We start from the raw sequence: 27,166 nt of genomic DNA, 5'->3' as shown, positions 1-27,166 counted from the left end.
ATGGCCAACTCATCTCAGCCCACGGTGGTGCCTCTGGGCCCTGAGAGCCTGCGCCCCTTCACCCGGGAGTCCCAGGCAGCCATAGAACGGCGGGTGATGGAGGAGGAGGCCCGGAAGCAGCGGAACAAGCAGATGGAGACTGAGGAGCCCGAACAGAGGCCGTGCAGTGACCTGGAGGCTGGCAGGAGCCTGCCCCTTGTCTATGGGGACCCCCCGCCGGAGGTCATTGGCATCCCCCTGGAGGACCTGGATCCCTACTACAGTGACAAGAAGGTCCGGGCCTGGGAGGCTTCCCTCCACCTGTCTGTCCATTGTCAAGCCGTCTGCCTGTCCCAGGCCTCACAGCTCTCTCCCTGCCGCAGACCTTCATCGTGCTCAACAAGGGCAAGGCCATCTTCCGCTTCTCCGCCACACCTGCTCTCTACCTGCTGAGCCCCTTTAGCACCCTCAGACGCTGCGCCATCAAGGTGCTCATCCACTCATATCCTGCCCGAGTGGGGCGAGCGCGGGGGCGGGGAAAGGCAGGGAGGGGCCGGGGGTGGGCGGGAGGCCCTCTCGCCACCTCCCCTCCCCACCTGCCCCCTCGCTTTCCTTGACTCTCCCCCCAACGCTGTTCAGCATGTTCATCATGATCACCATCTTGACCAACTGCGTGTTCATGACCATGAGCGACCCGCCTTCCTGGTCTAAGCATGTGGAGTAAGTCTCCCCTCCCCCGTCCCCCCGGTCCCAGGTGTCTGCCCGTCCCAGGTGTGTACTCTGAGGACGCCCCGAGTGAAACTGCTCTTGTCTTCCAGGGAGACAAACACTGTCACTGCCACCCCCATCAACAAACACCTTAAGTCCCTGGAATGGCACACACTGTCACGCTCACCAATGTCCTCAGCCCCTGGGTGGCATATGTCATTTCTGTGCCCTCCTTCCCAGGAGGTCCGTCACTGCCACCCACACCCCGGCCCAGGTGTGACACGGCTGGCCCTGGCCGGCCCTCTCCCTGCCAGGTACACCTTCACAGGGATCTATACCTTTGAGTCCCTCATCAAGATCCTGGCCCGAGGCTTTTGCATCGAAGACTTCACATTCCTCCGGGACCCCTGGAACTGGCTGGACTTCAGCGTCATCATGATGGCGTGAGCAGGGCCCTGAGGGCGTCCTGAGGCTGATGAGGGTGAGGGGTGGGGACCAGGCCTCAGAGAGGGCAGCTGAGTGGGCCAGCCCTCAGAGAGTGGACTGCAGGGCTGTGGGTCCAGCTGGCAGATAGCGGGCTGCACAATCCTAGGAGCTGCCATTCCCGGGGTCTGGCTGCGAGGCTGTCCCGGTGCCCCTACACATAGCACGTATGACCACACACAGCAGCCCTGAGCCCTAGTCCCACGGGCCCCCACCCGGGAGAGCTGGGCTACCCTTGCTAAGCCCACTCCTCAGCAAAGCTCCTGCACTGTCTTCCCCACCTCTCAGGCCCCGATAGGAAATTTGCTGTGCCTGACCTGTCCCCCTACATCTCCACGGTAACCCCAACTACGAGGATTCCTTGGGAATCCTCATTCTGGGCCTGGAGAACCTGTGACTTCTGCCCTACCGCCCACCCCTGGCTCTGACACAGCCCTTGCCCCAACCTCCCCACCCAGGTACCTGACGGAGTTTGTGGACTTGGGCAACATCTCAGCCCTGAGAACCTTCCGGGTGCTGCGGGCCCTGAAAACCATCACAGTCATCCCAGGTACTGGGGAGGATCAGGGACCCTCTGCCCAGGCCATCAGGCCTCCCCTCCTCACCCAGGCCTGGAACCAGGCACTCAAGTTCTACGGCTCAGGGTCACAACCCTCCCAAGTGGTGTAGGACCCACACAAAAGCCTGGACATAGAGAGGCCCCTGTGGCCAGAGAGGAGAAGGGGCCGCAGGTGGGAGGATGGGTTTTGAGAGGCAGCATAGCAAGGTGGTTAGAGCACAGATTCTGGAGCCAGACTGCCTGGGTTCAATTCCCACCTCCACCACTTCCTAACTTTGACCTTGGGTAAGTGGCTTCCCTGTCTGCCTCAATTTCCGTATCTCTGAAATGTGGATAATAACAGTACCACTCATCCGGTCGTTATGAGAATTCAAAGCCTTGATAGCAATAAGGTGCTTAGAACAATGCCTGGCACAGGGTATGTGTATTCAATAAAATAAGCAGACTGGGCAGAGCAGAGACCTCCACCTGAGAGAGACACAGAGAAACAGTGATGGAAAGTCCCATCCCCATGGGCTCAATAATGAACACGCCACATACCCACTGAGCAATCAGGCCAGGGCAATTCCAAAGTAATGCATCAAGAAGCATGAAATAACTAGAATCTGGATCATCCGGACCCTCAAAAAAGCATGTGGAGAAACTGGAGAAGGTTCATGAAAGGAGAGAAAGATGATCTGAAAAGGCGTGGAGAACGGACTCTGGGAGGAGGGAGAAATTGTGAAGTCTTAGTGCTAGAAAATACCTTAGTTCTCCTCTAGTCCAAAGCCCTCGTGAATTGCAGTTGAGGAAGGAGGGACCCCGGGAGGGAAGAGCTTACTGAAGGCCACACAGCACGTTGGCCCCTGAGTCAAGGCCACAATACCTTCCCTGGTGCCATGCTTCCAGCATCCTCAGAGCTCAGAGGGCTTTTATAAGGAGGCTGCTGAGCATCTGTTTTCATACCAAGACAAGAAGAAGAAATAAACTAATACTGAAGCAAGAGACACACTGATTAGGCCCAAGGAAGAAGTTATGGTGCTTCTATAAACGATGGAATCTGAGCCTGGAATTCCATATGATTTGGCTATGCCTTTGCCCGTCCAGAGGAGTGGAATGCAATATTGCAAAGTCAGCCTAGAGCCTCTCAGAGTGAACCCTGCTGTTCCTTGGGTGTTAACAGGCACTAAAAGAGAAAGGGGGCTTCCCTGGTGGCGCAGTGGTTGAGAATCCACCTGCCAATGCAGGGGACACGGGTTCGAGCCCTGGTCCGGGAAGATCCCACATGCCGCAGAGCAACTAAGCCCGTGCACCACAACTACTGAGCCCACGCTCTACAGTCCGCGAGCCACAACTACTGAAGTCCACATGCCTAGAGCCCGAGCTCCGCAACAAGAGAAGCCACCGCAGTGAGAAGCCCACAAGCCCGCGCGCAGCAACGAAGACCCAACGAAGCCATAAATAAATAAATAAATAAATAAATAAATTTATTAAAGAAAAAAAGAGAGAGAGAAAGGGTTCTGTGTCAAATAAGGTGAAACGTGGCATTAAAGTTTTTGTTTCTGTAGGACTTTTCCGAGCCTTTGATAGGCTAATCTACACAAGGACCCTCCAAGAGAGCACTACAGAGCTCAGCCTTCCCACCATGATTGAACCCCTTTTGTGTAGGGCACAGCTTGCGAGATGAGCGTTCTAAGGAAGACACTTTGGGAGTGCTGACTTAGTGACACTTATTAAGCTCCACTGTGTGACTGGGTGTTGCTCTCTGAGTCGGGCAACACACTGTGAAGGCTTCATAGTCCCTTCTTCTAGTGGCTGAGGTTCGGTGGCCATTCAAGGCTCCAGATGGAGGTTGTAACCAGAGAAGGATGGGGCTAATTTGGGAAGGCTTCGGGCAAGCAGTGCCCCAAGTAAGTCAAGGCTTGAAGGAGGTGGAGTAGGCAGAGGCTCGGAGGGGCTAAGTCGGTGAGTTACCCCCTGCCCTGCCCAGCCCCAAGCTCTCACCCTCTCTGTGATCAGGGCTGAAGACCATTGTGGGAGCCCTGATCCAGTCGGTGAAAAAGCTGGCAGATGTGATGATCCTCACCGTCTTCTGCCTGAGCGTCTTTGCCCTGGTGGGGCTGCAGCTCTTCATGGGAAACCTACGGCAGAAGTGTGTGCGCTGGCCCCCACCCTTCAATGACACCAACACCACGTGGTACGGCAGTGACACCTGGTACGGCAATGACACCTGGTACGGCAATGACACCTGGTACGGCAATGACACCTGGAACAGCCAGGAGAGCTGGGCCAGCAACATTACCTTTGACTGGGATGCCTACATCAATGACGAAGGTAAGGACGGAGGGTCGGGAGGCCAGTGGGGTCTTTCCCAGCCCCGATGGCAGCCCCTTGTGAGACAAAGAACATGGAGAAGACCTGAGTGTAAATCCATCACTTACCAGCTGGGGTAACCTCTGACAAGTCACTTCATCTCTCCCTCCCTCAGAATCTTTACCTATAAGATGGAGACAACAATACCTTTCTCAAAGGGTTTGTGTGACAACAAACGCCAAATTGCTTTGAAAATCCTAAAGCTTTTGCTCTAAAAAGCAGCAGTCCATAGTCCCTAACCTACGTACTCCTTGTTCTCCATCACACCACATGCTCGCACCCTGGCAGGGCCACCACCAGGCCCCCGCATCCTATTCACATACCCAGACTTCATAGCCTCACACGCACAAGGCAACATTCTCATGAAGCCGCTATTACTTCACACTGTGCCTTCTGGCAGCTGAGAAAACGGTACCCCTCCTTCAACCTGGCATCCTGGATTCTAGCTGCATCCCCCCTTCAGCTGAGGGTCCTGCACAGGCACATGGTAGCCCCATCCACACGCATGCATGTCCCCCACCCCGTATCCCTCTGTGCCCCTGCTGCACCCCACACTAGGCACTGAGCTGACAGCAAAGTGTATCTACCCAGAGACCTTGGAACTTGGAGCTGCCCTTAAAGGAGAGGGAAAGGGCACCCAGAGAGCATCCATTTGGTGCGTGTGGTCCACACAGATGTGTCCACAGGTGCACAGTGGGTACTGTGCCCACAGTGTCCATGTGGTGACATGTTTCCTTTGTGGCCTCTGACTCCCAAAGGGAACTTCTATTTCCTGGAAGGCTCCAATGACGCCCTGCTCTGTGGGAACAGCAGCGACGCTGGGTGAGTGACACTGGCGGGGGAGGTGGGGTGGTGGAGGGCAGACGTCCCAGGGTTGTCAGAAGATGGGGGATGATTAGGGATGAGAACCTGGGGTGGATGGAAACGTAAAGAAAATTCATGGGTATGGGGGGAACACTTTCCATTTCTCGGGATGCAGACAAGACGGAAGGATATTTTTCTCTTGGGATCCCCCCATCTATCTCCCGGCTGGAGCTCTCCTTTCTCCCTAAAACCAGCCCCCATCCTATCCCCAGGCGCTGCCCTGAGGGTTACGAGTGCATCAAGGCCGGGCGGAACCCCAACTATGGCTACACCAGCTATGACACCTTCAGCTGGGCCTTCCTGGCTCTCTTCCGCCTCATGACACAGGACTATTGGGAGAACCTCTTCCAGCTGGTACAGCGGCCCCCCGCCCTGCCCCTCAGGCCCACGGCTACCTCCCTCCATCTCCACAGCCTCCTCCGGGCTTGGTGGGGCCCCTAACAAGGCTGTCCCCTCCATGGTACCCCCTAAATGCCCCTACATACGGGTTCTCAGAGCCCTCTGACGCTAGGTACCTGCCCAGATCTGAGCCCCAGCCCTTTCTTCCTTTTCCTCATTTGACTTAAGAGCTGAGGTCTGAGCCGGGCACAGACTCCCAGGCCTCACAGTAACCGGTAGGGCAGCTTAGACTCCAACTCTGCCCATACACAGTTATTTACCTTCTGCTGTTTGCAGGTGGGCAGGTTGGGTCTGGAGCAACAAGGCCTTCTGGTTCCTGGCGATGTTTCTGACATGATGATGTTAATAATAATATTTAGTAATAATAATAATGGCTACTATTTGCTGAGCTCTTACTAGATGCCAGGCACTCTGGGAAAGCTAGGATTCAAGCTGATCCCAAAGCCCATATTCACCAATTTTTATCCTGGTTCTCTGATCTCGAGTTGTCTGGCTGAGGTCCTCTGGGCTTTCTGAGCCAGGAGACCAGGAAGGTCTGGGTCCTGAGTATATATTTTAAAGCACCCCAGAATGTGGCTTAGCCTGCCAAGGGTGGCCATACCTTGCCTCCAAAGCCCTCAAACTGCCTGGCTCTGTGAAGGACCCTCTCTATTTACCTATCTGGGCAATGGATGTATGGAGATGGGTGTGGGTGAAAGCAGGCGGGTGCCATGTGACACTTTCCCTCCCTCCCCCACTCCCAGACCCTTCGAGCAGCCGGCAAGACCTACATGATCTTCTTCGTGGTCATCATTTTCCTGGGCTCCTTCTATCTCATCAACCTGATCCTGGCAGTGGTGGCCATGGCATACGCTGAGCAGAATGAAGCCACCTTGGCCGAGAATCAGGAGAAAGAAGAAGAGTTTCAGCAGATGCTGGAGAAATTCAAAAAGCAGCAGGAAGAGGTGGGGAAGGTCTGGACTCAGGGAGAGGAGGCCGAGGACCCAGGGATCTCCCTGCCCCTCAGCCTCGGTGCTCCTGGGCAGGCTGAGGGGGGTCGGGGGAGGCATGGGGTAGGGCCTGCGAGGCAGAGGACGGGGAGCAGAAGGCCCAGGCTGGAGCTTTGGTGGGGTGGGAGGCGTGCAAGCAGTAGAAAGAGTATTTCTCAGCTCAGTGCCTCAGTTTCCCCATATATAACAAGGAATCTGGAGTAGTTAAACCTGATGTAGCCTTCCAGCTCAAATTCCTATGGTTTTATGATTCTTTATGGGCAGCGTACAGGTCCAGGCTGAGGGAGAGGTGGGTCCTGATGAGGCCCCAGGGAGCAGCTGTACATTTACCCATCATCTCATGAAGGGTCATTCAAGGCTTCAGAGAGTGAAGGGTCTTCAGGATGTGTGTCCTCAGTCACTTTGGTCCCTACCCTGTCACCCCACCACCACCGAGGTTGCTGCCCCTGCCCACAGTAAGCTGGGTGCAGGCCAAAAAGAGGGGGCCCCAGCCTGAAAGACTCAGGAAGAAGCTCTGAGAGTCCGTTAGTCCATCACCATGGCTCAGCGATGGACTTTATGTCCGTCACCCTTGCTGGTCCACAGGCCAAGACCGCTCAGGGGCTGGAAGGTAGGGAGGCAGACGAGGACCCAGCCCACGGCAAAGACTGCAACGGCAGCCTGGACACATCGGCGGGGGAGAAGGGGCCCCCAAGACCCAGCTGCAGCGCAGACAGCGGCATCTCAGATGCTATGGAAGGTGAGTGCCTGGCACCCCCATACCCACCCTACTCTGCCTTTCCTGCCCATCAGGCCGCTTGGGCTCCTGGGGTGGGGGCCGGGAGGGCCTGGCTGGGCCCAGCTTCAGGACAGTAACTTAATATTGGCATCGAAGAAATGGCCGTGATAAATATAGTCCTGGCTTACTCTGGCCCAATTCTGGCTGCAAGGCCAGGCTGTGGCGGGAACTGGGGGCTTCCGGGAGGCCTTGGGGGCTGCCAAGACAATGGGGAAGGACAGGATAATAATACTAACCAGGGAGGCCCGATGTTCCGGAAACTGGAGATCCTGTTCCTCAAATATCACCTCGGTAAAAGTTAAACATCAAAGGTCACCCTGCCCAGATAGAGTCACAGACTCCCCCAAATCCCTGTGCTGCCCCCCAGGCCTCAGTGGGAGACTAGGATAAGGTAACGAGGAGAGGGTGGATAGACATACAGATGGATGGATGGATGGATGGATGGTTGGGTGGGTGGGCTGAAAGATTAATGAATGGGAAGAGACATGGGTGTGTGGATGGATGAGAGGGAGGGAGGAAGGCAGTAAGCAAAGAGGGAGGAAAGGGGGAAGCAAGGGAGGGAAGATGCAAGGAAATCTGACATAGAAGGGATCGGGTCCCCTCCCCAGGTGGCTCGCCTTGTGCCAGGAAGGACTTGGAGGACTTTGCAAACCTCTAGAGGGCCCCATCCCAGCTGACCTTGTGTGACGGGCATCCAGGTGTCTGTGTGCCCTGCCAGAGAATGCCCCAGGGAACGCTGGGCAGCGCTGGCCGAGGAGGTCACTCAACGCTGTCCTTGCTGGGACTGTGGTGGGAAGTTTGGGGCCTCAGACACAGTTTGGGGCACCTGCAGTTAGCACCCGGGTTGGGGGTAGGGGTGTTGCTGCCAGAGCAGAATCTGCAGCCTTTGAGAGGTCCGGTTTACTAATTCTTGGATGGGGGTGCGACTCAGCCGCCCCCAGCCTCTGGGGTGCCCCAATCACGCACTCACACCCAGGTGTCTATGGGGCTGCCCCCGGCTCCAGTCCTCTTTCCTCATCTATGGTGTGGGGGCACTCATATACTTACCTCATCCATTTCCGGTGGTAATTAAATGAGAGCACGCCCAGGCTGAGAACCCCCATGGGCAGCAGAGGCCTGGAAGACCAGGAGGAGAAGCAGCGTCACCCATGGGCCTTACGGAGCCCCAGGGGTTTAGAGCTGGAGTGGCAAGAGCAGGGGATGTTTCCCAAAAGCTACCCTGGGGGGAAAGGAAGGACTGGCTGGGGACAGTCTGGAGGGGCCGGCGTACTGGCAGTGGGAGGGAGAGCCCTCGGGGGGAACCATGGTTTGCTCCTGAGTGGTGCTGGCCAGCAGCAGGTGGAACTGGGACCGAGCCCCCCTGCAGTGGCCTCCCGCCTCTCCCTGGGGGCCCTCGGGCCCCTCCCCAGCCGAGATCGCAGCCCTGGGCCGTAGGCAGAGGACGGGAGTCACCCCATCGCGTTGGGGGGTGGGGAGCTCCAGGAAGGCGGGGCTGAAGTAGAACGCTGGGAGAGGAGCTTGGGGTAAGGCTGCTGAGGGTGTGGCTTTTTGAAGGTCAGCTAAGGAACAGCGCGTTGGGGGGCGGGGCACTGAGGGGTGGGGCCATGTGGGCGGTGTCTAGAGGGATGGGTCTTGAGGGTGACCCACTGAGAGGCGGGGCTTGGAGTAGGCCTCCCTGAGGGGGCGGGGCTTGAGGTGTGATGCTCTAGGGGGCGGGGCTTGGAAGGTGGGACCAAAGATCTAGGTGGAGGAAGGAGCATGTGAGGGGGGGACCCTCATCAGGTATCTGTTTCCACCCTGCTCCCAGAGCTGGAAGAGGCCCACCAGAAGTGCCCACCATGGTGGTACAAGTGTTCCCAGAAAGTGCTCATATGGAACTGCTGCGCCCCGTGGATGAAGTTCAAGAATATCATCCACTTGATCGTCATGGACCCCTTCGTGGACCTGGGCATCACCATCTGCATTGTGCTCAACACCCTCTTCATGGCCATGGAGCACTACCCCATGACGGAGCGATTTGACAGAGTGCTCAACGTGGGCAACCTGGTAGGGAGCGGACGAGGGAGAGGCTGTCCTTCCCGCGCAGGACAGGAGAGGGGCCGCGGGGCCCGACGGGCTGTGTGGAAATACGGGGCACGAGTAGGGGGCATAAGGGGACAGGCCGGGGTTATTTTCCCAGCATATGGGTATGTGGGGGCATGAGTTGATGTACCAGGGATGTACATGGGGTGATCCATGGGATGTGGAATTTGGGTTTCAGGGTACTTGGGGGCAGATAGAATGGGGATGAGGTGCTTGACCTCTTATGATCAGGATTTCAGGGGCTTTGGGGTCCAGGCCATGCCCTGGAGGCAGAGATGGGGGAGTGAGAGCATAGAGGGATGGGGGGGCTGGATGGCAAGTCTCTCCACTTTCAGAGGTTGTTGTGGGCCTAAGAGGGACCAAGGGACCTGGAAGTGGGGGCGTAAAGCCATGGACACCCAAGCTCAAGGGGCCCCAGCTCACCCTGGAGGCCCCAGGGCATAGTCCCCCAGCCCTGAGCCCCCCTGCCCGTGGCCACTTCTCCGGCTCGGCCAGGCCGGCTCCCCTCTCCAGCCCTTTCTGCTCTGCTATTGTTGACACACACTGATCCGCCTGCTTATCCCTGCCCATTAGGAGCATTATCACCTCGTTGCCAGCCCCTGTGGAGCCTGACAAAGGGCAAAAGCTGCCTCCTTCTCCAGCCCAGCCCCACCCTTCCCAATTGCCTTTGCAGGATGGCGAATGGGCAAGACGCTCTCCCTCCCCTGAGGGCGTGGGGAGCCCAGGAAGAGTCAGATTTGGGGCCTGGGGCAGGACGAGGACTGGGTGGGCAGCACAGGAATCAGACCCTGGACTCCCCAGCCCGTGAGGCAGGCACGTCCACCCCACGAAGATGCCCGAGGCGGCCATGGCCAGGCCGGGCTGGAGGAGCAAGGGTGTGCTCTGGACCCGCGGTGCAGCTGCTGGGGTGTGTGTGATGGGCCCGGCCCGCCGCCTGCCCACCCCCTGCCCACACTCTGCTGCTGTCTGGGCACCTGCTACGGGCAGGGACAGCTCCTGGGCGGGGCTCAGCATGTGCCCGGGCAGGCTGTGGACCCGGGGCAGCTGGTGCCCGGCAGGAGCGGGGGCTGTGCCCAGGGAGCTTTTAGAGGTTCTGCAGCTCTCAGACGAGTCCAGGGCTCTGGGGGCTCAGCTCTGGCTTCTCACTGACCCTCCGCTTCATCCTCTTTTGGGCCCTGCCTTAGACTTCCAAAGCCACCAAGATTTTCTGGGTCCTGGGACCCCAGCCAACCAGGGTAGAGAGGCTGTAGGGTGTAGGGACAGGAGAATGAACTAAGCACCCCAAGACCTGGTTTGAGACATGCTTCTATATGGGCAGTGACCTCTCTGAGCCTCAATTTCTCATTTCTGGGATGAGCGTGATCAACCCTCCCAACTTCACAGAGGTTGGGATACCGACAAGGTCACAATGTGACCCACAGCATGCTCTGTGAGTGCTGAATATTATTATGATTGGGCTGAGGCCCCCAGGAAGTCACGTGACAGGCCAACAGTCACAAGGCCAGGAATGGACGGGCCCCGGTCTCTGAGTGGTTCCCACTCTGCCCCGTGGCACGGTCGTTCCGCTCCTCACTCACTCACATACACACACCTGTGGGCCGTGGGTACCACTGCCTGCACCCCCAGGGCTCTGTCACCCTCCCCTCGAGCCCTGGAGGTGGGAGTGGGGTGGGAGACTCCCGAGGTCCTGTGCCCCTGAGGCTCTGTGACAGGGGCTGCACCCCACCCTGCAGGTCTTCACAGGCATCTTCACAGCAGAGATGGTGCTGAAGCTCATCGCCCTGGACCCCTATGAGTACTTCCAGCAGGGCTGGAACATCTTCGACAGTATCATCGTCACCCTCAGCCTGGTGGAACTGGGTCTGGCCAACGTGCAGGGGCTGTCGGTGCTCCGTTCCTTCCGTCTGGTGCGTGAGACCCTGGCATCCGGGCTGGGGAAGGGTGTGGTGAGGATGCCCGGAGGAAGGGAGGAGAAACCACCAAGAAGCCAGAGGGCTGGAAGTAAGGCCCCCTCTGCCCTTTGGTCACCTCTTAGAACCTTTCTTACTGGAAGAAAGGAGAAAGGTGCCCTCCCCCTTATCACACAGAGCTGCTGGGGGACCAAAATGACAGCCCAGGAGCTGACATTTGGACTTGACTCCTAAGTGACCTTGGGTGGCAGTGGGGTGGGAACTTCAACCCATATTGCAGAGCTGAAAGTTGAGGCTCAGGAAGCTCATCAGTAGTGGAATGGGGACTCCGAATTAGCATCCTTTCCACTACCCCATAGGGGCCGCTCATGCATCCACAAAAGTATAGAGAAGGTAAGATACACCTCTGTGTACCTTTCACCCAGTTCCAACAGCTGTCAACATTCTATAGTTCTTGTGTTATCTGTCCCCCCCAATTTTTCTGTGGGGAGTATCTTAAAGCAGATCCTGAGATTTCATTTCACTTGCAAATACTTTAGCCTGTATATTTAAGAGATAAGGACTCTTTCTTTTGATCACTCGAAGAGGATTAAGTGGTAGGATGTGAGCATTCCCATTTAACAGAGAGGTAAACTGAGGCCTTGCATCCCTCAGTGGGTGCGAGTTGAGCTGTTCAAAAAGAGTTCTTTCTGGGAATTCCCTGGTGGTCCAGTGGTTAGCACTCTGCACTCTCGCTGCGGAGGGCCTGGGTTCAATCCCTGGCCAAGGAACTACTCTTTCTCCTGTAAGGATGGGGCTCTCTTGGGGCTGGGCCAGGGGTCCCCGGGCCTCACCGGCCCCTACCCTCCCCCTGCCCGGCAGCTGCGGGTCTTCAAGCTGGCCAAGTCGTGGCCAACGTTGAATATGCTCATCAAGATCATCGGCAACTCGGTGGGGGCACTGGGCAACCTGACACTGGTGCTGGCCATCATTGTGTTCATCTTCGCCGTGGTGGGCATGCAGCTGTTCGGCAAGAGCTACAAGGAGTGCGTGTGCAAGATCGCCGCGGACTGCACCCTGCCCCGCTGGCACATGCACGACTTCTTCCACTCCTTCCTCATCGTCTTCCGCATCCTGTGCGGGGAGTGGATCGAGACCATGTGGGACTGCATGGAGGTGGCCGGCCAGGCCATGTGCCTCACCGTCTTCCTCATGGTCATGGTCATCGGCAACCTGGTGGTGAGTGAGGTCGGCTGGGGGGCTCCCCCACCCTCGCCCAGGACATCCAAGTGTCCAACATGTGTCCATGCCTTTATTTCCTTTAAATCAGGCTGTCGTTGAAGGGCCCTTTTCCCATGAGGTTACACTGTGTGAAACCGCCGATGCTTGTTTTCTACCTAACCCCAGCCCCAAATGGCAGTTCTGTATGGTTTAACTCAGTGGCTCTCAAATTTTAACCTGCTTAGGAATCACCTGGGAGTTTCTCAAAACCTAGATTCCTGGCCCCATGCCCCAGAGTCAGATGCAGCAGCTCTGAGCCGTGGCCCAGGAACCGGCATCTCTAACGAGCTCTGGGTGATGTCACTGCCGCTGGTACAGGGACCACACTGCGCGTAGTACTGTTGAGACCTAGTGTTTTGGGTAAAGTAACATGATAACTGGAGTCAGACTGACCCATGTTGCAGTCCCGGCTCCTCCGCTGTCTATGTGACCTTGAACGAATCACTGCTCTCTGGTTGGCTGAGTTCTCTAACTTCACGTGGAAGAAAATGGTAGGCCCCTCAGGGGGTGGCCGGGAGGACTGTGACCGAAGCAGGCACAGTGTGGGGTTGGTACCAGGAGCTCCTGGCCCTTTTGTCCTCCTACCCTCTCACCCTCTGTCCCCAGGAATTAGGCCATGGGCGTTGGGAGGATCTGGAGATGGCATGGGCTGCATCCATCCTGCCACTTTCTGTGTGCGGAGCTGGTGCAGGGAAGGAGGTGCAGGGGCCCATGAGAAACGGGGTGTGAGGCCATGGCCCCGCTAACCAGAATTTCTGTGGCTGGGGCCGGGGGGGGCATCTCTCCTCACCCTGCCGACTCTGCTCCTCCCCTTCTCGGGGTGGGGTCACTCCTGCCAGGAGAGCGGCGCCCAGCTGCCCCCTGTGGTGGCCAACGCTGCCCCGGGCAACAGGAGGTGGGAAGACGCCCGTCCCCACGTTCCGCAAAGGCCTGTGGAATCCTTGAGCTGCTGGGTCAGCGCTTCTCAGATATGGCTGAGCTCCGGCGGGGCAGGGGCGGACTGGCGGCGGGGGGTGTCACCTTGACTGAGGAGGGGACCATGGGAGGGTGTCCCAAGCCCCCAGGGACAGCCAGACAGCAGAACCCAGGCTGGTGGCTACTGGGAGGGGGGTCTTAGGGAGTGGGGAGAGTGAGGGAAGATGAAGAGTGAGGGCAGATGTCCCAGCAGAACTTTGGGGCAGGATTCGGGATGGGTGCGTGGGAGCAGGCTCTGAGTAGAAGTTTGTGAGGTCAAGTTTAAGGGCCTGGAGGTGACTAAAAGGGTCTGCAGGGGGTTTCTGTCTGTGTGTGTATAAACTCAAAAACATTTCAGGCCCCTACTTTGCCACTTGATGACTGGGAAACCTTGAGCAAGTTATTTCTCTCTGGCCTCAGTTTTTCTCATCTGGAAAATGGGGATGATGGGAGTGGTGACCTACTCCACTGGGTGGTCGTAAGGATTACATGACACATGTCCAAGTGCTTAGCAAAGCACTTGGCCCAAGAGGCCAGGGGAGTCCAAATGTTACAGGCATCGGGGGAGCAGTGGCGGATTCAGTACCCATCACCAACCAGCATCACACTCCTGGTGTTGGGCTCTGCCACGTGCCGGTTCCTGTGCCAGGGGCTTTACGTGTATTATCCCTAATGCTCTTGACGACCCTGTGCGGCAGGTAATGTTGGCTCCGTACTTCCAGGAGGCACAGCCCAGAACCACACAGCTAGTGTGAAACGGAGCCTGGACTAGAACCTGGGTCTGTGTAACTCCAATAGCAATAGCGTCAATACCAACAGCAATGGTACCAATGATGAGGTTAGCATCAGCAGTACCAGCGATGACAGCTTGACCTCTACTCATGTTTATTCAGCATTCTGGGCACTTTCCTGGTATTGATCTCTTAATGCTCACCACCCCCTATGAGGGCTGTGCTGTTTTATCGAGCAGAGTCTCAGGGAGGTTGATTAGTAACCTGTGCAGGATTTGAACCCAAGCAGTCTTGCCCCAGAGTCTGGAACCACTGCACTGCACTGCCTCTGTGTGTGTGCCACCCGCACCCTCCCATCACACACACATGCACACGCCTGCACACACACACAGACAGACACACACACCTACCCACCCTGATGCCCTTCTCCGGCCCAGCTCTGTGGCTCTCCCACTTTGCTCAAAGGAAGCGGAGTGACCAAGGGGGGCGGCACTGCCAGGTCCTTGGGCACTGTCCCTGCCCACCACCCTCCCAGGCCTCATGGAAGCAAGTGTCTGCCAGAAGGCACCGGGGCACCCCGCCAGGCTGTGTGTGGGGACCCGGGTCCCCTGTGTCCATGGCACTCAGGCACTTCCTCGGGGCTACTGTGAAGAAGAGGAAATGACCAGGGCATAGGGAACCCACCCCTCAGAGCCCCCCAGGGGAACTTGCTGTCACCCCCCCTTCCCTCCAACCCACCCCCCATGCCTGGCCTGAGGCAGCTATTTCTGTCCCAGGCAGGAGCCGTGTGCAAACCCTGCTGACCCAGAGAGCAGCTAATTCCCATCTCAGATGTGTTTCTGGCAACTGGACACCTCCCGCCAGAGAGCGAAAGAAAACCCAGTAAATTTTGGTGGGGGGCAAAGGCAGAGAAGTAGCTAGAAGGCATGGCAGTGGGGACGAATACCCCCAGCACATTCTCCCAGAAAGAAGATATACAATATACTACATATATATATATATGTATATATATATAAAGACCACATTTAAAAATTTTTTTTATTTATTCTTAATTTTATTTTTGGCTGTGTTGGGTCTTGGTTGCTGTGTGCAGGCTTTCTCTGGTTGCGGCGAGCGGGAGCTACTCTTCATTGCGGTGCGCGGGCTTCTCATTGCAGTGGCTTCTCTTGTTGTGGAGCACAGGCTCTAGGCGCGTGGGCTTCGGTAGTTGTGGCTCGTGGGCTCTAGAGCGCAGGCTCAGTAGTTGTGGCGCACGGGCTTAGTTGCTCCACGGCATGTGGGATCTTCCCAGGCCAGGGCTCGAAACCATGTCCCCTGCATTGACAGGCAGATTCTTTTTTTTTTTTTTTTTTTGCGGTACACGGGCCTCTCACTCTTGTGGCCTCTGCCGTTGCGGAGCACAGGCTCCGGACGCGCAGGCTCAGCGGCCATGGCTCACGGGCCCAGCTGCTCCACGGCATGTGGGATCTTCCCGGATCGGGGCACGAACCCATGTCCCCTGCATCGGCAGGCGGACTCTCAACCACCGCGCCACCAGCGAAGCCCAACAGGCAGATTCTTAACCACTGCGCCACCAGGGAAGTCCCTATATATATATATTTTAAAGATATTATGTCAACATGATAGTTAAGACAATGACAAAAAGACTTTGGAGGACACTGTTGAAGGCCAGACAGTGAGATGCATGGAGAAGATGGCCAAGGGTGGGAGCTTCACATTACGGTCCTCCCTTGGTATCTCAGGGGATCGGTTCCAGGACACCCTGCAGATTCCAAAATCTGAGGATACTCAAGTCCTGTAGAAAATGGCGTAGTACGGTTGGCCCTACTTCCTCATGTCCACTCATACAGCCCCACCCTGAGACCCCCAGAGTAATACCTGCCTCTGGCTGACAGGCGACAGGACCCCCACCCCAGCCAGGCTGTACCTTCCTCCTCACTGCCCTGGGGGGGGAGTAAGCTGGTGGAAGTCAGGGCCACTGCACTGTGTAGCCTCTGGGGCAGCCATTCACATTGTAGTCTAAATAAATGATGTCCTCTGAAGTTGTACAATGATTGGAAACCTGGGTTCTACTTCTGACTGTGCTGTTTGTCCTCAGGCAAGTCACTCCACCTCTCTGGGACTCAGTTTCCTCAGTCATAAAATGCTGAGCTGGCCTCAGAGTTCATCACACTCCTCCCTGTACCTTGTAGAGTCTTCTATTATCGCACACATAACAGCCAACAAGTTTTGAGTGCCTACTGTGTGCTCTACTTGTATTGACCTTTTAATCCTCACAACAACGTGAGGAGGTAGGTATTGGAATCATTGCCATTGTACAGATGAGGAAACTGAGGCACAGAGCAGTGATAGGACTTGCCTCAGGACACACGGCTAGTAAACTGGGGTTCAAAGCCAAGCAGCGTGGTTTCAAAGCCCGTGCACCCCAGTCTCTGCTTTGTGCATACCCACTGCATTGTATCTGTCTGATCAAATGTCTGTCTCTAGGCTGAGGGCCAACTGAGGCCACTTGCTTCTACACGCAGTGGGAGGGGCTCAACGAATGTCTGTCCGCTGGAAAATAAAGTTGACAGGGGTAGACCAGTAGCCTCTTAAGTCCCTTGCAGTGGGGCTAAGAGAAGAGAACCAGGTGGAGCAGGGAACCCCAAAGGAAGAAAAGGGAGTGAACAGTGGTAGGTGAGATGCCCCTTCTACAGCAACAGGGGACATGCATCTGGGTATCGGGAGCACAGGGTCTATTAAAAGTCCCATTTACCAGACAAGAGAAGAAGGCTCAAAAGATTCAGGCTCCCAATAAGTCCTGGAAGCTTGGAGACATGAGTCCTGTTTTTTGTTCCACATCCCCTGGCAGTGGAGGTGGAGGACAGAGTCACAGAAAGAGTCCCTGTCACCCAGTGGGCGTCCCCGAACCCTGCCTCTGCCTTGGTCAGCAGAGTCCTATCATGTGCGTAAGACTCAGTTTCCCTATCTGTAAAGTGGGCGTGACAGTAGCACTTCTCACCTTCACAAGCAGTTGTGAGGGTTCCGTTAGGTGACGTCCTCTTCACAGCCCACCATGAGGTGGGTCTGGTCTGGAGACCCGAGGCCCCTCGTGCTGGCTGAAGGTGGCACCCTCAGGGGCCTAGAGGCTGAGCTCAGGCTCCCCCCACCCCCGCTTCCCAGGTCCTGAACCTCTTCTTGGCCCTGCTGCTCAGCTCCTTCAGCGCGGACAGCCTGGCGGCCTCGGACGAGGATGGCGAGATGAACAACCTGCAGATCGCCATCATGCGCATCAAGTGGGGCATCGGCTTCGCCAAAGCCTTCCTCGTGGGGCTGCTGCATGGCAAGATCCTGAGCCCCAAGGTTATCATGCTCAGCCTCGGGGGGATTGGGGAGGCTGGCGAGGCCGGCGAGGCTGGGGAAAGCGTCTCAGAAGACGAGAAGAAGGAGCTACCGCCCGAGGAGGATGAAAACAAGGACCTCAAGAAGGACAATCATATCCTGAACCACATGGGCCTGGCTGACGGCCCTCCCCCCAGCATTGAGCTGGACCACCTCAACTTCATCAACAACCCCTACCTGACCATCCACGTGCCCATCGCCTCCGAGGAGTCTGACCTGGAGATGCCCACAGAGGAGGAAACGGACACCTTCTCGGAGCCTGAGGATGGCAAGGTGAGCCAATCGCAGAGCCTGGATCGAGGGATCGGGAGTCAGACAGACAAGACTCTACATTTTTGTGTGACCTTGAACATGGCACAAATCCTCTCCAAGCCTCAGTTTCTCCATCTATAAAATGGGGTAATGGTACCTACCTTGTGGTATTACTGTGAGCATTAGATGAGATGCTGTGTGCAAAGCACAGTCAGCTCTCTGTGAATGGTGACTGTTATTACTATTAATCCAATTACTATGGCATGCCCTGCCTGTCCTAATACCCTAGGCCTCTCCCTTCACCCCTGCCCCACAACTCCACCTGGGTCCCCTCTGCCCAGCAGGTGGCGCTCTGAGACAGCATGTTCTCACCTGAGGCACCCTAGCTCCAGGGCTGGAATCCAAGAGGCCTCTCTTAGACCCCCTCTGGGTTTGAAGCTCCTGCCAAGTCCTTGCCATTATCATCTGTTTCTGTTTAGACCCCACCTGGAGGGCTGGGCCCAACCTCCGAGTGTGGGCCAAAGCGCCAGGTCTGGGCTGAGGAGAGGGGTCAGGGGCCCAGTAGGGTTGGGTTCAAGGGGAACAGAGAGCCGGGAGCTGGAGCCGCTACCCCCCCCCTCCTCCATGCAGGGGGCCTGCTGCTGGGTTGAGGTTCCCTTCCCTGCGAGGGTGGGGGAGGCCCTGGTGGTCGCCCCCAGGAGCTCAGGCTGAGCCCCTTTGCCCACCCTCCAGCTCCAGCAGGGGAACGACTAGCACATAAGCTCCGGTGGGGCCCCCTGCCCGTCCCCTGCCCGTCCCCACCCTGTCGGCGAGGGCCCCGCTGGCACCAGAGCCTGAATAAACTTTGCCCTGAAAGCTCTTGACTCCTTGTTCCCCCCAAATACGTGGCACACTGACTTACCAGGGAGCCGAGCGCCTGCCAAGCTATAAATACCCAGGGAAATGTGGCAGTAACTTCGGTACGAGGAGTGCGGGTGGAGGAGGGCTGGACAGCAGCCGGGGCCAAGGCTCTGGGGACTCTCACGGGGAAACAAGTGCGGCTCCCGGGGGGCTGTGGGAGTTGGGGTGCATGGGCAGGGCAAGTGGCTCAATGGGTGCCGTGCCCAACCTAACGCCCGGTGCCTCGGTTTCCCTTTCTGTCGACTGGGCACAAGGCCCTCCCTGGTTTTCTGGCCGCTGTCGTGACAGCCGCCCCCTGCCCCTCCAGGCTACCCTCTCCATCTTCCTCTTCGGGGACCTCACCCCCAGCCATGAAGGGGGCCCCTTGAGGAGTGGAGGCTGGGGGCAGGAGGCCGGCCTAGATGCAGCACTGGGAGGAGGTGGGAGAGGCCTGGCCAGGCTGGAGCACCAGCCGTCCCACCCAACCCACTCCCGTTAGGTTCCCTTGGCCCCGGGCTGGAGCTTTGGCTGCAGAAAAATTTCCATCCTTTTTGGATTTCTCAGCCAAACAGACCCTGAGGATAGGAAGGCTCGGACTTTGCTCCATCCTGATCTCCTTCCTTCCCCAGGCCTCATCCCTGTCCCACTCCAAGGGCAGGACCAAGGCCTGTGGTTCTTCTGCATAGGCCCCAGTGGTGGCTGCGTAATCCAGGGCTGAATGAATGAGTGAATGAGTCTGCTCCACCCTCTCTTTCCCTTCTCCCTTCTGGTCTCCCATCTTGACCTCCCCCACCCCACCTTGTGGGAGGGCCTGGGGTCACGTGACCCTGTGGCCTCTGCAGAAGCCGCTGCAGCCCCTCGACGGGAACTCCTCCGTCTGCAGCACTGCTGACTACAAGCCCCCCGAGGAGGACCCCGAGGAACAGGCCGAGGAGAGCCCTGAGGGGGAGCAGCCTGAGGAGTGCTTCACCGAGGGTGAGGGCCAGCCCGCGTGTGTGACCCCACCTCTCCTGGGTGCCTCCCCTAGCCCGGCAGACCCCGTAAGGGGCCCGAGGCCGGCAACAGCCCCAGCCCCAGCCCATTGCCCCCTTGGGGACATCTCGGGGACACACGCATCACCAAAAGCAGGCAGGGCCTTCCTCCTCTGATGCTCTCCTGCCCTACCCTGCGGCACCCCAGGAGAATAGAATGCCGGGAAGGGGTGTCAGAGCTGGGGATGCCTCCCAGCCCCTGAGCCTCTGATCCCTGCAGTGTCGGCGGTAGGTGACTAGCATCAGCCCGAGGGCTGCTGTGCAGAATCCCCACAGAGCCCTGAGTACGGCCAGCACTGCACGAAGCAGGCGCTCAGCAGTGGCTGCTCTAAGACTGTCCTACTCCTCGGCTTCGTCTGCCAGATAGAGGCCCGCCTTGCCCTTCAGGGACATTTTTGCCCGGAGGGCCTGGGCTGTGGCATAGTGAAGGCTGCCTGGGCGAGGTGGGGGAGGACGGGGGCAGCCTGACAGCTATAGACCTGTGCTGGCTGCCTGCACCCCTGTGCTCTGGAATGCCTCTGCATGCGGTTGTGTGCCGGGGTGGGGGGTGGGGGATCCTGGGCAGGTGGCGGGACTGTGCCTCCTAAGGTGGCCCCCAGGCCCGTGACCCGTGCCCCTGCCACCCGCCCTCCCCAGCCTGTGTGCAGCGCTTTCCCTGCCTCTACGTGGACATCTCCCAGGGCCGAGGGAAGATGTGGTGGACCCTCCGCAGGGCCTGCTTCAAGATCGTTGAGCACAACTGGTTTGAGACCTTCATTGTCTTCATGATCCTACTCAGCAGTGGAGCCTTGGTAGGCGCTGCCCTGGGGACCGGGCACTGGGCAGAGGCAGGGGCCAGGCCTGGGCAGCCCCGAACCCAGAGAATCCTAAAGAACTCACCAGTCTTCCAGGATGTGTTGTAGACTGTGTTAATTTTCTTAAAGAGACAGATGGGCTCTGAATCCCTGTGCATCCTTAGCTGACAGGTCCCAACCGGGGATCAGGTGGGGAAGGCCTTGGGAACTGGGGGTTGGGAGGGCAGGATGGGTCAAGGTGAACCCCCCATGACAGACCAGTCAGGGTTACTATTATTAGGCCTGGGGAAGGGGAGCTGAGGGGCTTCTCCCCACCGGGAACTCACGGGCTCACCCGCATGATGGGCACGGGGAGTCTGCCCACGCCTGGCCCCGGTGCCAGACCCCTGGGAACCAGCAGCTTCAGGCAGGTAGGGATGTGGCTGCTGCCCCGGCCTCCTCCGGGCCCTGACCACCCCGCCCTGCTGGTGCCCCCAGGCCTTCGAGGACATACACATCGAGCAGCGGCGAGTCATCCGGACCATCCTGGAATACGCTGACAAGGTCTTCACCTACATCTTCATCATGGAGATGCTGCTCAAGTGGGTGGCCTATGGCTTCAAGGTGTACTTTACCAACGCCTGGTGCTGGCTCGACTTCCTCATCGTGGATGTGAGTCTACCCCACCCCCCGCCCCGCAGCCAGATCCCAGGCGGTCCTTGTGGCTGAGGCCCTGCTCTCCCTGACCACCCTCCCCTCCCATTACAGGTCTCCGTCATCAGCCTGGTGGCCAACTGGCTGGGCTACTCGGAGCTGGGACCCATCAAATCCCTGCGGACGCTCAGGGCTCTGCGTCCCCTGAGGGCACTGTCTAGATTCGAGGGCATGAGGGTGGGTGCCGAGGGGGACTCTGAATAGGGCTAAGGACTGGGGGAGCAGCCACAGCCTGGAAGGGGGCTGGGGGTGTCTGTACTCCGGCCACCACCAGGGGTCCAGGTTTGGAGGTCCCCAGGCATCCTCCCACACCAGCCCAAGTGCCCATTCCCGCCCTCAGCCCCCTCCTTCGCTCATCTCTTCCACCACTGGGGGCAGCAGAGGCTGCAGCATCTCCCAGGAGGGGCCTGAGGGCACCGAGGCAGGAGGAGAGGAAGGAAAGCAGGTCTGTGGGTTTATAGGTGTCCCTCCCCAGCCTCAGACTGGGGCTCCCCAGGACTCCAAGCCTGCCCACCCCTCCCTCAGGCCCTTGAGGGCGGAAGTGACAGGTAAATACAGGGTTTGGGCAAGACCAAAGGGACTTCCCCAGGCAAAGGTCGGGGGTGGGGGTGTGTCTGTTAGGAGCAAGACCCACGCTGGAGGGACGGACTTCCGTGAAGTAGCTGGTTGCAGGTCAGCAGGGCACTCAGCCTGGGGGCTCCCTCCTGGTCATGCAAGAGGCCAGCCAGCACTGGGCCCTCCCACCCCTGGAGCCGGGACCCCTCCCCACCAGGGGAAAGTGACCTGGCAGCTGGTTGGTGCCCCAGCCAGGGGTAGAGCTCCCCTGGGCATCACCGGGCTTGTGCCACCCACTTTGTTTGGAGGTCATGGAACGGCTTCTCCTTGAAAACAGATAATTCTCAGATTCGGTTCAGCGTGAAATAATGAGGTTGGCCTCGGGGGTGGCCGCCGCTGGCAGGGCACAGGAGTCCAGTCCCAAGGGTCCTGCTGCTTCAAAGACTGTTGGCTTCTTTTCTGGGTCTGCGTCTCTAATCCTGCGAACAGATGAGCAGGGGAACAGGTCACGGGGACTGAGTTTCCTATGGGGGCCAAGGAAAGAGTGTTTGTCTCCTGCCCGGTGACCCGTGGCCGGGCTGCTTCCAGAAAAGCCCAGCCTCCACTCTGGGCTGATGGCTCCAGCCAAGCGGAGAGCCCTCTTCAGCCACCAGGCCGGCAACCCACTACCCCTACTCCCTGCTTACCATCCCCCCACCCCCAAGTAAAGCCCAGCAGACTTCTCCCCCAGGCCTGGCTCAGATGGGCCCTCCTCCAGGAAGCCTTCCCTGAGCAACAAGGCCCAGCCGTGTCTGGTCCCCTGGTTACTGTGGGTGGGAACCCTCTCCCAGAGGAGCCTGGGTGTCCCCGTGTGCCTGGGAGAGGATCTGGAAGTGACCCCCTCGCTGGCCCCCAGGTGGTGGTGAACGCCCTCCTGGGAGCCATCCCCTCCATCATGAACGTGCTGCTTGTCTGCCTCATCTTCTGGCTCATCTTCAGCATCATGGGCGTCAACCTGTTTGCCGGCAAGTTCTACTACTGCGTGAACACCACCACCTCCGAGAGGTTCGACATCTCCGAGGTCAACAACAAGTCCGAGTGCGAGAGCCTGATGCACACGGGCCAGGTCCGCTGGCTCAACGTCAAGGTCAACTACGACAACGTGGGTCTGGGCTACCTCTCCCTCCTGCAGGTGGTGAGTGTGACCCGCTGCCCCTGCCTGAGGCTGGGATGGAGGTGCCCCCGCATTCTCGCTGTACCTGAGCGCCCTGCCGCTCCTTGTTAGGGGGCCGCCCACACTGCTTCCAGGGCTGTGGGACCCAGAGGTAGTGTCTATACCTCTCCGGTCTCTATTTGATGCCTCCCCAGGGGAGCTCAGGGCAGGCAGCCTCTGGGGAGGACCAGGAGGGGGCAGGGAGGGAAACTCAAGGCTGGTGGAAGCAGGGGGCAGCCTCCTCCCCTCACCCCCAACCACACTCTCTCAGGCCACCTTCAAGGGCTGGATGGACATCATGTATGCAGCCGTGGACTCCCGGGAGGTGAGTGGGGGTCCCCGAGATGTAGCTGGTGAGTGAGCCAGGGGAGAGGACTCAGATCCATCCCCACCCCATGCTGCCTCCTCAGGAGCCCCTGAGACCCCACAGCCTGGGAGTGGATGGACCCACAGTGAGACGGGGAGCAGGGAGCAGGCAGCATGTGCCCCCAGCCCACCCAGCCCACCCCGTCCCATCCTGTGGCCCCTGCAGAAGGAGGAACAGCCCCAGTACGAGGTGAACATCTACATGTACCTCTATTTCGTCATCTTCATCATCTTCGGCTCCTTCTTCACCCTGAACCTCTTCATTGGCGTCATCATCGACAACTTCAACCAGCAGAAGAAGAAGATGAGTATCCAGCCCGACCTTCCCCGGGCCCTCCCCTCCCCAGGCTCCCTTCTCCCTCCCTCCGTCCACTCCTTCCTTCATATGTTCACAAATGCTGCCTCTGCACTTGCTGTGCTCTCGCTGGCTGGCGGCATGATTCAGCAAGGCTGGGTTCACATCCCACCAGACGACCTTGGACAAGTGAGCTGTGGCCACCTCGAACCTTGGTTTCCTTATGTACAGAATGAGGTTCGTGCCGCCTGCCATGCCGGCTCATTCTGAGGACCCAACGAGACATTGATGGAAGGTGGCCCAAAGCGGGCAGTGAGGCTGCGCTGACCCCTTGCCTCTGTCGGTCACCCTGTCCCCTCCCCTCCCTTCTCTGGATCCCTGAGTCCCCCTTCCCCTGCCTCCCTCAACCCCCATCTCTGGCCGCTCCAGGCAGGTCCCACCGGCACCTCTGCTGGGGTGCGGGTGGCTTTAAGGGTGGTGCCTGAGAAGGTGAGAAGGGGGAGGTCCTGGAAAGGGCGAACGGGGACACCCCCCACCGCAGCCTTACGGGCCCCATCCCGCTATACTTTGGAGGGAAAGACCTCTTCATGACGGAGGAACAGAAGAAATACTATAACGCCATGAAGAAGCTTGGCTCCAAGAAGCCTCAGAAGCCAATTCCCCGGCCCCAGGTACCAGCCTTCCGGGCCCCTCCCCCTGCAGCCTGTATGAGGCTCCTGCCTAAGGGGGCCACGGGGGCAGGGGGCAAAATGCAGCCTGCGCTCTGCCCACCAAGCTGTGTCCCTGGCGTGAGGCTGGGTCCACCTGCTGGGAGGGGCGCCTCTCTGTAACCGTACAGACACTCTACACACAAGCAGCAGCTACCTGATAAACTCCGGTCATTGGTTTACCCTTCGCCTGGCCCTGCACAGCTCCCCAGTGTCCAGTCAGCTCTTCAGCTGGTGGCCTCTGGGGCAAGGGCCCCTGGAACGGGGAGGAAGAGGATGTCCAGACAGCCCCCCAGTGAGCAATGACTTCAGGAGAAGGATGAGGGGCTGCTGGGGGACCTTGACGGGAGGAAAGGTCCCAGAGTGAGGAAGGATGCCCGCGGACCCCACAGATCGGCCTGTTCTGACGGGTCTCGCCGCCCCTGCCCTGGCCGACTCCACCACAAGACCTGACACCTCTCTCTCTCTCTCTCTCTCTCTCTCTCTCTCTCTCTCCCTGTCATGCTGTCGTGTCTGCCGGTCCACGTCCTGCCCCGACCACTGCCCCCCACACTCCTCCGCGTGCATCCCCGCACTCCCATCCCTGCTACAGAACAAGATCCAGGGCATGGTGTACGACCTGGTGATGAAGCAGGCGTTTGACATCACGATCATGATGCTCATCTGCCTCAACATGGTCACCATGATGGTGGAGACAGATGACCAGAGCCAGCTCAAGGTGGACATCCTCTACAACATCAACATGGTCTTCATCATCATCTTCACGGGCGAGTGCATGCTCAAGATGTTGGCCCTGCGCCAGTACTACTTCACCATCGGCTGGAATATCTTCGACTTTGTGGTTGTCATCCTGTCCATTGTGGGTGAGCAAGCAGGGCCAGGCTGGGCTGAGTCATTCAGGAAGGCCCGGTGCTCCCATCCTCATGTCCACACACACGCCAACTCATGCACCTGCCGTGCTCACACTCACACACATACACACATGCGTGTGCACCTGGTGTCTACACTTAATGCGCAAAAGCATGTACGGTGGGCTCCCAGGCAACCTGTCACCTTCACACGCATGACTACACCTGAGAAACATTTACTTGTCCAGTGGGGGCACACTCAGGTGCCCATGTGCTTCGGGAAAAACATAAAAAGATGGTTCCAGTATCCTTACACACAGGAGAGCTGTGTGTAATTGTGATAGTAACTAGCTATCATTTATCAATCATATACTGTTTGCCTGACACTGTGCTAGGCACTTCACAGGCATTAGCTCCCTGATTATTCCTGACAAATGTCCTGAGGCTGGTACTGTTGTCACCTCCATTTTACAGGCGAGGAAACTGAGTCACAAACCGATTAGGTGACACGCCTGAAGTCACACACCCAGAGCTGTCCTCCCCCGCCCTCTCATCCATGGCATCTGCAAACAGCCTTAGCTATAGGCCTACCACCATTTGCTTTGACACATCCCACCTCCATGCAGCTGTGTCAGGGCAAAGATGGAGCCCAGGCCCCAAGACCCCTGGGGGAGCCTAATGGGTCAGGCCATTCGGGCTGTGCTTTGTGCGGTGAGCTTCTACTGCTCCTTTCTAGGGAAGAGCCTAGCGGGCTGGGCCCCCCTGAGCCGCACATGCCCCCTGCTCCCCGACCCAGCCGCCCACCCTGAGGGCAGCAGTCCTCACCGCTTCCTCCCCGCAGGCCTCGCACTCTCTGACCTGATCCAGAAATACTTCGTGTCACCCACGCTGTTCCGTGTCATCCGCCTGGCGCGGATCGGGCGCGTCCTACGGCTGATCCGAGGGGCCAAGGGCATCAGGACGCTGCTCTTTGCTCTCATGATGTCACTGCCCGCGCTCTTCAACATCGGCCTCCTCCTCTTCCTGGTCATGTTCATTTACTCCATCTTCGGCATGTCCAACTTCGCTTACGTCAAGAAGGAGTCAGGCATCGATGACATGTTTAACTTTGAGACCTTCGGCAACAGCATCATCTGCCTCTTTGAGATCACCACGTCAGCCGGCTGGGATGGGCTTCTCAACCCCATCCTCAACAGTGGGCCCCCCGACTGTGACCCCACACTGGAGAACCCGGGCACCAGCGTCAAGGGTGACTGCGGCAACCCCTCCATCGGCATCTGCTTCTTCTGCAGCTACATCATCATCTCCTTCCTCATCGTGGTCAACATGTACATTGCCATCATCCTGGAGAACTTCAACGTGGCCACGGAGGAGAGCAGTGAGCCTCTCGGGGAGGATGACTTCGAGATGTTCTACGAGATGTGGGAGAAGTTTGACCCCGACGCCACGCAGTTCATCGACTACAGCCGCCTCTCCGACTTCGTGGACACCCTGCAGGAGCCGCTGAGGATCGCCAAGCCCAACAAGATCAAGCTCATCACACTGGACCTGCCCATGGTGCCAGGGGACAAGATCCACTGCCTGGACATCCTCTTTGCCCTGACCAAAGAGGTCCTGGGAGACTCTGGGGAGATGGATGCCCTCAAGGAGACCATGGAGGAGAAGTTCATGGCTGCCAACCCATCCAAGGTCTCCTACGAGCCCATCACAACCACCCTCAAGAGGAAGCAGGAGGAAGTGTGCGCCATCAAGATCCAGAGGGCCTACCGCCGGCACCTGCTGCAGCGCTCCGTGAAGCAGGCTTCCTACATGTACCGCCACAGTCAGGACAGCAGCGGGGATGCAGCACCCGAGAAGGAGGGGCTGATTGCTGACACCATGAACAAGATGTATGGCCCTGAGAACGGGAACAGCGGTTTGCAGAGCAAGGGGGAGTGGAGGGGCTCGACATGGGGCCCCAGACCTGCCATGGGGCTCCTGTCCATCAGACCCGCAGACACTGCCCTCCCTCCCGCCCCACCCCCGGGGCAGACGGTGCGCCCAGGGGTCAAAGAGTCTCTTGTCTAGCAGACGGCAGTGAGGTGGCACAGCCCCAAAGCTCCCCTGTGGCGCCTGCCCCTGAGGG

General features: G+C 58.3%; 1 protein-coding gene across 1 annotated transcript; it reads left to right on the top strand.

The window, feature by feature from the left end:
* Positions 1-27,108, top strand: SCN4A (sodium voltage-gated channel alpha subunit 4; the record flags this gene model as incomplete). The annotated part of the gene is made up of 24 exons (XM_079724648.1): positions 1-273; positions 363-481; positions 610-699; positions 1,002-1,130; positions 1,629-1,720; positions 3,728-4,042; positions 4,840-4,903; positions 5,158-5,299; positions 6,088-6,297; positions 6,919-7,072; positions 8,919-9,157; positions 10,927-11,100; positions 11,965-12,321; positions 17,211-17,702; positions 19,403-19,535; positions 20,228-20,382; positions 20,863-21,036; positions 21,133-21,255; positions 22,529-22,807; positions 23,097-23,150; positions 23,358-23,499; positions 24,060-24,157; positions 24,786-25,056; positions 25,883-27,108. 24 exons carry the CDS (start codon positions 1-3, stop codon positions 27,106-27,108), a joined length of 5,505 nt encoding a protein of 1,834 aa, XP_079580774.1.
* Between the last annotated feature and the right edge of the window lie 58 nt (positions 27,109-27,166).

Source organism: Hyperoodon ampullatus (genome assembly GCF_949752795.1).
Source record: "Hyperoodon ampullatus genome assembly, chromosome: 19".
Classification (NCBI taxonomy): Eukaryota; Metazoa; Chordata; class Mammalia; order Artiodactyla; family Ziphiidae; genus Hyperoodon; species Hyperoodon ampullatus.
The sequence above is the reverse complement of the archived record's forward strand: the minus strand, read 5'-3'. Positions and strand labels throughout refer to the sequence as shown.